This window comes from Salvelinus sp. IW2-2015, linkage group LG23 (genome assembly GCF_002910315.2).
Source record: "Salvelinus sp. IW2-2015 linkage group LG23, ASM291031v2, whole genome shotgun sequence".
NCBI lineage: Eukaryota > Metazoa > Chordata > Actinopteri > Salmoniformes > Salmonidae > Salvelinus > Salvelinus sp. IW2-2015.
Window position 1 is genome coordinate 6412872 of NC_036863.1, and position 10711 is coordinate 6423582.

Consider the following 10711-nt stretch of genomic DNA (forward strand, 5'->3'; position numbering starts at 1 on the left):
ACCCAGCCAGCAGGGCCCAGCCCCCCTCTCTCCCAGGGGGCCAGTATATCCAGTACGCACCGCAGGCCCACCAGCCCGCCCTCGCTCCATCCACAAGGCAAAGGATCCCAGCCAGGCAGAGGCCCCAGCCTCCTCTCCTTACAGGGGCCAGTGGATCCCACGCCAGCAGAGCCCCAGCCCTCTCTCATCCAGCGAGTGACAAAGCATCCAGCCAGCAGGGCCCCAGCCCCCTCTCCTCCCAGGGGGCCAGTATATCCAGCCCAAGCAGGGCCCCACAGCCCCCTCTCCAATCCATGCCAGGACAAAAAGGGGATTCCACGGGCTTCAGCAGGGCCGCCGGCCACCAGCCTCCTCCTCCTTACGATGAGGGGCCAGTGAGATTCCAGCCCCAGCAGGGCCGTCCACGCACCTCCTCTCCTTACAGGGGGACCAGTGATTCCAACCAGCAGCAGCCCCAGCCTCTCGTCCTTATTAAGGGAGAAAGGATCACAGTGGCGCCTCCCACTCCGCGCTACAAGTCGGGCCAGGACAGCAAGGCCCGCCCACGCGCAGCAGCTCCCTTCTCCACTATTACAGGGGGCCAGTGGACATCCGACACCAAGGCCAGCTTCAGGGCGTATATCATCACTACAGTGGGCCCGCCACGCTGCTCCCGGCGCGCGCGACGCTACCCCAGCCACCATCCTCTCGTATCCTTAACAGGGGCGGGGCCAGTGGATCCAGCCAGCAGAACCACAGCCACCCTCTACCCATCACTTATTTATCCCATTCCTGAAGCATTGGCGGGCTATAGACACATTATGGCTCCATTAAACACCACTAGTCCAATGTGCTGCTCTTGGACGCTCTCCAGAAAAGGGCAATCAGGCCAAAATGTTCACCCACCCAGGGAAAAATGTATGGCCAAATGTCTCCCCACCCAGGGAGAAAATGTTGGGACCAAATGTCTTGCCACCCAGGGAGAAATGTAATGGCTACAAATGTCTCGCCCACCCAGGGTAGAAGTATGCTAATGTCCGGGAGAAATGTGGCAGTCTTGCCGACCAGGCAAAAAATGTAATGGGCCAAATGTTCGCCCACCAGGGAGAAAATGTTGCTAAATGTCTCTGCCCACCCAGGGAAAATGTAGGGCCAAATGTCTCGCCCCCACCCAGGAGAAATGGTATGGCCTACATGCTTCCAACCCAGGGAGACGAATGTTATGGCAAAATGTCTCACCCCACCCAGGAGAAATGTCGATGGACCAAATGTGCTCGCCCAACCCAGGGAGAAAATGTGTATGGCCAAATGTCTCGCGCCACCCAGGTGGAAAAAGTTGTAGGTGGCCAAATGTCTCACCCACCTCAGGGAGAAAGTATGGCTAAATTCTCACCCACCCAGGAGAAAATTGTATGGCCAAATGCTTGGCCCACCCAGGAAGAATGTATGGCCATATCTTGTCTCACCACTGTTGGGGCCAGGACCACTCTGGCCAGCATTTTCATGCTGCTGCTGCCCTGTTGGTGTTGACCAGGGAGTTTACATAATATACACACAATACATACAATGAATGGTGGTATTTTGGTTATACATTTTCTAATGATGAATATAATAATGACTCATTTGTCATTAAATGTTATCTGCTTTGTAAACAACACAACGTTTTCTGATGTCTGTCTGGTATTATCCTCAGTACACGACTAACCCCTAATATCTGGTCTCCTCGTCCCCAGGTACTACCTGAAGAACAACATGGAGACGGAGACGTTGTGTTCAGACGATGACGCCCAGGAGCTGCTGAAGGAGAGTCACATCACCCTGCTCCAGCTCAGCACCGTGGAGGTGTGTGTGTTTGGTGTTTGTATACAGAACTAGATCCTCTCTGTATGTATTAATAACATTGTTGTTGTTGTTCAGGTGGCCGCCCAGCTCTCCATGAGGGACTTTGAGCTGTTCCGTAACGTTGAGTCCACTCAGTACATAGATGACCTCTTCAAGCTGCTGGACTCCTCGGGGGGGCTCCAACAGACACACCTCAAGCAGTTTGAGGAAGTCATCAACCAGGAGACCTTCTGGGTCGCCACGGAGATCCTGAGAGAGCCCAACACCATGAAGAGGATGAAGACCATCAAACACTTTATTAAGATCGCCCTGCACTGTAGAGAGTGCAAGAACTTCAACTCCATGTTCGCCATCATCAGGTGGGTTTATCCTCGCTTCCATTGTTGCTACCAGCAGATGTGTTTTTATTTTTGTTTATTTAATTTAACTAGGCAAGTCAGTTAAGAACAAATTCTTATTTACAGTGACGGCCTACCAACATTCAGACCACTGTAGGGTTTGCCTGGCTAGAACCCAGGAGACCTGTCCCACACTCCCTGTTCTAGTCTCAATCTGGTTCCATTCAAGCAGTTCATTCCATCAGTGTGCCCACAGTCAAAATATCTATTCCTTCTACTTATTGCTTGTCAAAATGTACAGTTATTACATTTATGTGTTGTTATTTTGTTAGCTCAGCCTTCTATGGTTCGGCTTTGTATTACTATATATATCCTCAGGGAGCTGTGTGTGTCTTCCCTACTGTCTGTCCTCCAATGTGTAATGAGTCATTCTCAATCCCACTGTAGATCAGTCAGATCAGTCATTTCCCTGGCTGGCTGGCTGGCTGGCTGACTGACTGGCTGGAGATTCCACTTCAGAGCAGAGAACAATGAGGGGACTCATTCTAGAGCAGCGCTGCCAGGGGAGGGGGGAGGGAGGAGAAGGAGGAAATGCAAGTCATAATTAGCATCTCTAAATGAAGCTGCTCTGAGGGCACACAGCCACAGGGCTACATTGAGGAAATGAGGAAACAAACACTGAAGAATTATGGTTTTTGGATTGCATGTTTTGTTGTGAGTGAATGTGTGTACACTCAACCAAAAAGACTCCTTAATTATGATMATGTTTCATTCCCCAAAGTGGTGCACATTGCTTTCAGCTTTCACTTCTGTATTCCATGAAATGCGTCTCTGTACAGTGTGCATGTTGTGTCTGGGTGCTGGGCTGGACAGTGGAGTGGTCATCTGTCCGGCTAGCCCGGGGAGTTGGGGGGCAATCATTTAGTCTCCAGGGCCACGTCGGGATTTCAAAATTCAGCAGAGGGCAGCACAGATTTYTTTACAGACCGGTTTGTTTGTCCAAAGCAATTTGCGGGCCAGAAAAACGGCAGTTATTTGAGAACTTATAGGTCCATTATCAACACACTTTCTATCTAGTTTCAAACGTTCAAGAGTGGCCTAGTGTTTTTTTAGTTTTTTGCCATAATAATCTGAACCCAACCCCTGAACTCTSACCCTCGTCTCCTCCCCTACAGTGGTCTGAATCTGGCTCCAATAGCTCGTCTCAGGTCGTCGTGGGAGARGCTTCCCAGTAAGTACGATAAGCTGTTCCAGGACCTGCAGGACATCTTTGACCCATCCAGGAACATGGCCAAGTACCGCAATGTCCTGAGCAGCCAGAGCATGCAGCCTCCCATCATCCCCCTGTTCCCTGTCGTCAAGAAGGACCTCACCTTCCTACATGAAGGTATGGAGGCCTTTCTCAGTGCCCGCCTAAAATGTCTTCCTCTTGTCCATTGTAAACATAWCTGATTAATTTATTAAACCTTTATTTATAGAGCTTTATCTGGTTAAAGATAACATCTATTTAGCAAGAGAGCACTGTAACAATGATTATCGTCATTATTTTGACGATAACGTCATCATGTTGAATTTGTGTTTTCTATTAAGAATGTTAGACCAGTATGCTCGTTGTGTGGTACTAGACTATATAACGTACATCATGCCTAACTCAGGCACTCATCAGACAAAGAACTATTCTTATGTCCATTAGCCACTAGCATTAGCATTCCAGACTTACTGTTTAACCCCTCACCTCGTCAAAATTGGTCTATATGGATAAGGCCAAATTGTAATGTTTCTAGTAGAAGAACTATAAAAAGCATATGCATGACCATCACTATTGAAAGAGAACACTGGAGAGAATGTTGTCAGACCAAAGGTGAGGACACAACTGACACACGACTGAATCCAAATTACACTGTTGATTTCATGTGAATTTTACATTTACTGTACTTTTCACAGCATTTGTCAATAACGAAATCTGAAAATACTCTGGAAACGTTCAGTAACATGATAAGAATTTTCATTGACATTTTGGAGTACGTGCAAGATAAGAAAAAGGGATGACAAGGGTTTGAGTGAGAGGTCTARCTGTTTCCAAGTGTTTACACACAGTTCCTAATGTCAATGCACCTTTATGACTCAACTGTAAGGTGCTTTTGATACTGGAAATGACATGCGTTGTCAAATATGGAAATGTGAAGTGCACATTTGGACTTGGCTGTGTGGTTTGCTTGTATGACATCAGAGGTATTTATTACAATCCTCAACGTCTCATCTTTCAGAACACATCGACTCTTCCTCAGTTTACAGTATTTCCATCTCAGACAACAAATGTGCAAAAGTAACACCAAACTTAGCGAGCAGGGATGGGGGGCGCGCGGTCTTGTCGTACTCGGGCTCCAAAGTTTATAAGTACTTGTCGAGTCAATCCCATTACAGCGCTGTGAAGCACAGAGCCGAGCTCTGATGTCATTGTAGCATGTTACTGTATAGCCCTAGCTTCCAATAGGTGCTTTACAATAACAAATCTTAATTGTTTTACATTCGTATTACAGGAATGTCAGGGGCTATGAGTGGAAACAAAGGAAAATGCTTTCATACCATGTAGGGTCATTGACAAGTTGTGTCTGCTCGGATTGCATATGGGCCGGGGTTTTCACTTCCCAAGCTCAACTGAAACAGTGGTCACTCTCAAACTTGCTCAAGAGGTTTTACTTCTCTCTTATCTCCTCCTCTGTTTCGCTTCTGCACCCATAATAAGAACAAGTTAAGAAGAGACACGGAGGTTTCTTGATTATACAAAGTCAAAAGTCAAAAAAAGGTATAGTACTGAAACAAGAAACGGATCATTGTAATCACATCGGTACTAGCAGGGGAACCCATTGTAATCACATGGTACTAGCAGGGGAACCCATTGTAATCACATGGTACTAGCAGGGGGAACCCATTGTAATCACATGGCTAGCAGGAGAACCCATGTAATCACATGGTACTAGCAGGAGAACCCATTGTAATCACATGGTACTAGCAGGGAACCCATTGTAATCACATGGTACTAGCACAGGAACCCATTGTAATCAATTGGTACTAGCACAGACCCATTGTAATCACATGGTACTAGCAGGGGAACCCATTTAATCACATTGGTACTAGCAGGGAACCCCATTGTAATCACATGGTACTAGCAGAGAACCCATTGTAATCACATGGTACTAGCAGGAGAACCAATTGTAATCACATGGTACTGCAGGGGAACCCCATTGTAATCATATGGTACTAGCAGGAGAACCCATTGTAATCACATGTACAAGCAGGGGAACCCATTGTAATCACATGGTACTAGCAGGGGAACCCATTGTAATCATATGGTACTAGCAGGGAACCCATTGTAATCACATGTACTAGCAGGGGAACCATTGAATCACATGGTACTAGCACAGGGAGCCATTGTAATCACATGGGTACTAGACACAGGGAACCCATTGTAAATCACATGGTACTAGCACAGGGAACCATTGTAATCAATGGTACTAGCACAGGGGAACCGATTGTAATCACATGGTACTAGCACAGGGGAACCCATTGTAATCACATGGTACTAGAAGGATACCCATTGTCAATCACATGTACTAGCACAGGGGAACCCATTGTAATCACAGTACTAGCACAGGGGAACACATGGTACTAGCACAGGGAACCCATTGTAAATCACATGGTACTAGCAGGGGAACCCATTGTAATCACGATGGTATAGCAGGAGAACCCATTGTAATCACATGGTACTAGCACAGGGGAACCCATTGTAATCACATGGTATAGCAGGGAACCCATTGTAATCACATGGTACTAGCACAGGCGAACCCATTGTAATCACATGGTACTAGCAGGGGAAACCCATTGTAATCATATGGTACTAGCAGGGGAACCCATTGTAATCACATGGTACTAGCAGGGGAACCATGTTAATCAATGACTAGCACAGGAGCCCATTGTAATCACATGACTAGCAGGGGAACCCATTGTAAATCACATCGGTACTAGCAGGATAACCCATGTAATCACATGGTACTAGCACAGGGGAACCCATTGTAATCACATGGTACTAGCGACCAGGGAACACATGGTACTAGCACAGGGGACCCATTGTAATCACATGGTACTAGCAGGGGAACCATTGTAATCACATGGTACTAGCAGGAGAACCCATTGTAATCACATGGTACTACACGGGAACCCATTGTAATCACATGGTACTAGCAGGGGAACCATTGTAATCACATGGGTACTAGCAGGAGAACCCATTGTAATCACATGGTACTAGCAAGGGGAACCCATTGATCACATGGTACTAGCAGGGAACCCATTGTAATCACATGGTACTAGCAGGGGAACCCATTGTAATCACATGTACTAGCACAGGGGAACCCATGTAATCACGTGGTACTAGCAGGAACCCATTGTAATCCATGGTACTAGACAGGGGAACCCATTGTAATCACATTGTACTAGCACAGGGGGAACCCATTGTCATCACTGGTACTAGCAGAAACCCATGAATCACATGGTACTAACCAGGGGAACCCATTGTAATCACATTGTACTACACAGGGACACACATGGTAACTAGCACAGGGGAACCCATTGTAATCACATGTACTAGCAGGGGAACCCATTGTAATCACATGGTACTACAGGGGAACCCATTGGTATTCACATGGTACTAGCAGGGAACCCATTATAATTCACATGGTACTAGCAGGGGAACCCATTGTAATCACATGGTACTAGCACAGGGGAACCCATTGTAATCACGCTTGTACTAGCAGGAGAACTCATTGTAATACATGTACTAGCAGGGAACCCATTGTAATCACATGGTACTAGACAGGGGAACCCATTGTGTAATCACATGTACTAGCACAGGGAACCCATTGTAATCACGATGGTACTAGCAGGAGAACCCATTGTAATTACATGGTACTAGACACAGGGGAACCCATTGTAATCACATGGTACTAGCAGGAGAACCCATTGTAATCACATGGTACTGAGCACAGGGGAACCCTGTAATCACTGTACTAGCAGGGGAACCCATGTAATCACAGGTACTAGCAGGAGAACCCATTGTAATCACAATGGTACTAGCAACAGGGGAACCCATGTAACACATGGTACAGCAGGGGAACCTATTGTATCACATGGTACTAGCAGGGGAACCCATTGTAATCACATGTACTCAGCACAGGGGAACCCATGTAATCACAATGGTACTAGCACAGGGGAACCCATTGATATCACCGTTCGTACTAGCAGGAGAACTCATTGTAATCACATGGTACTAGCCAGGGAACCCATTGTAATCACATTGTACTAGCAAAGGGGAACCCATTGTAATCACATGTACTAGCACAGGGGAACCCATGTAATCACTGGTACTAGCAGGAGAACCCATTGTAATCACATGGTACTAGCACAGGGGAACCCATTGATCACATGGGTACTAGCACAGAGGGAACCCATTGTAATCACATGGTACTAGCAGGGGAACCATTGTAATCACATGGTACTAGCACAGGGGAACCATTGTAATCACATGGACTAGCAGGGAAACCATTGTAATCACATGGTACTAAGCAGGGAACCCATTGTAATCACATGGTACTAGCAGGGGAACCCATTGTAATCACATGGTACTAGCAGGAGAACCCATTGTAATCACATGGTACGAGACAGGGGACGCCATTGTAATCACATGTACTAGCACAGGGCCCATTGTAATCACATGGTACTAGCAGGACTACCCATGTAATCACATGGTACTAGCAGGGAACTACCATTTGTAATCACATGGTACTAGCAGGGGACCATTGTTAATCACATGGTACTAGCAGGAACCCATTGTAATCACATGTACGCGGGAACCCAGGTAATCACATGGTACTACAGGGAACCATTGTAATCACTGGTTACTAGCAGGGAACCCATTGTAATCACATGGGACTAGCACAGGGAACCCATTGTAATCACATGTACTAGCAGGGGAACCCATTTAATCACATGTACTAGCAGGGGAACCCATTGTAATCACATGGTACTAGCAGGGGAACCCATTGTAATCACATGGTACTAGCACTGGGGAACCATTGTAATCACATGGTACTAGCAGGGGAACCCATTGTAATCAACATGGTACTAGCAGGGGAACCCATTGTAAAATCACATGGTACTAGCAGGGGAACCCATTTAATCAACATGTACTAGCACAGGGGAACCCATTGTAATCACTAATGGTTACTAGCAGGGGAACCCATTTGAAATCACAATGGTACTAGCACAGGAACCCATTGTAATCACATGGTACTAGCAGGGGAACCCATTGTAATCACATGGTACTAGCAGGGGAACCCATTGTAATCACATGGTACTAGCAGGAGTGTAGACTCTGGATAATGATGTGAGAAGTAAATCAGTTGCTCCCATCTAAAGTGAAAAGCTGTGAGAACACATCAACAGCTCCACAGTAAGTGACACACTCCCTTGTAGGTCAGAAACCAGCACTCGCCTCTTAAATTCAGCCCAATTAAACAGGTTGAAGAAATCATTGTTTGAGAGTTGACCTGTTGAGAGTGGTTACATATCTCCAGCCCTATCCCCCAGATTTACCAAATCAAGTGGTGGGGGTGACGCTGTTGTTTAAAAAAAATCATTGATTTCCCCTTTAATGAGGTTAAAGAAAAACTCAATGACTGACTGTTTCCCCCACAGGTAATGACTCTCACGTAGACGGCCTGGTGAATTTTGAAAAGCTAAGGATGATTGCTAAGGAGATCCGTCATGTGGTCCGTATGACCTCCGCCAACATGGACCCAGCTCTCATGTTTAGACAGAGGTGGGTACTCTCTCCCTTGGCCCTATACTTAACCACAGACTTAGGTTCTGTTTTGCCTTTTAAATCCTATTGAAATAGATTACATGGACTCTGGTGACCTGATCCTAGACCAGCACTCCTACTCTGAGACGCTTTATGAATATAGGCCCTCCCCCAATCCGAACCTTGAAGGCATAGAACAAGAGTTCATGGTAAGTAGATAACGGGCTTAATTGCCAAACTATCGCACTATACTTTTTCCCATTAGGGGGATGGCATAATATCTGATCATCAGTGGTTTGAGGTGACATCTGCCTACTCTCTCTCTGCCCCCATATGGTGTCCTAAAGTCCAGCTTGTCACAGACGGTGCATGCCTGCCCTGTTCAGACTTCGTCCACACCAAGCAGCACCACTGCTCCCTACAGACTCCCTCCACAATCTAGAATAGCGCCGGAGGGGATGGCCACCGTTTTACGGGCTCCTAACCAACTGTGCTATTTTGTTAGTTTTTTKGTGTTGTTTGTAACTTATTTTTGAACRTATTTTGCACATAGTGTTGCTGCTACCGTCTCTTATGACCGAAAATACCTTCTGGACATCAGAACAGCGATTACTCACCTCAAACTGGACMAAGATKTTTTMTTTAACGAGTCCGACGCGAAGGAAATAGTGCTTTCTCTGAAACGGGCCCATATCCCCATTATTTGCGTGAAGAAAAGACAGAGAATAAGGGGGCAGGGGTCGGGCTGCCTTCTGAGAATTTGTAGGCGAGTGAGTAAAMCTCCACTGCCATCCATTCTATTGGCCATCGTGCAATCATTGGAAAACAAATGGATGATATACGATSAAGACTATTTTACCAACGGGACATTAAAAACTGTATCTTATGTTTCACTGAGTCGTGGCTGATCGACGACATGGATAATAAGGAGTTGGCGGGATTTTCCATCCATCGGCAGGACAGAGAAGCTACGTCTGGTAAGACGAGGGGTGGGGGTGCCGAGAACCGTATGATAAGCTGTAGACCACACTATTTACCAAGAAGATTCTGATCTAATTATTCGTTGCATCTATTTACCACCACCACACGATGCTGGCACTAAGACCGCACTCAACCAGCTGTATAAGTCCATAAGTAAACAAGAAAATGCTCATCCAGAAGCGCGCTCCAAGCTGGCGGGGACTTTAATGCAGCAAACTTAATCTATTTTACCTCATTTCTACCAGCATGTCACATGTGCAACCAGAGGGGGAAAAACTCTAGGGACCACTTACTCCACACACAGAGACTCATACAAAGCTCTCCCTCGCCTCCATTTTGGCAAATCTGACCATAATTCTATCTCCTCATTCCTGCTTACAAGCAAAAACTAAAGCAGGAAGTACTAGTGACTCGCTCAATACGGAAGTGGTCACATGACGCGGAGCTAAGCTACAGGACTGTTTGCTAGCACAGACTGGAATATGTTTCCAGATTCATCCAATGGCAGTGAGAGTAACCACCTCAGTCATCGACTTCATAAGTGCAATAAGTGCAATTGACGATGTCGTCACCATACAAACATATCCCAACCAGAATGCATGGATACAGGCAACATCCGCATCGAGCTAAAGCTAGAGCTGCCGCTTTCAAGGAGCGGGACACTAATCCGGCAGCTTAAAAGAAATCCGCACGCCCTCAGCGACCATCAAACGGA

The 10711-nt window shown here is 46.4% G+C and overlaps 1 protein-coding gene across 1 annotated transcript in view; it reads left to right on the plus strand.

The window, feature by feature from the left end:
• The window catches only part of LOC111950476 (rap guanine nucleotide exchange factor 6), a 209103-nt gene that overhangs the window by 177589 nt on the left and 20803 nt on the right, over positions 1-10711 (plus strand). The window contains exons 21-24 of the mRNA XM_070434292.1: positions 1713-1821; positions 1897-2180; positions 3335-3546; positions 8910-9033. Coding sequence (XP_070290393.1) covers positions 1713-1821; positions 1897-2180; positions 3335-3546; positions 8910-9033 — 729 coding nt within the window. The remainder of the gene's footprint in view (positions 1-1712; positions 1822-1896; positions 2181-3334; positions 3547-8909; positions 9034-10711) is intronic.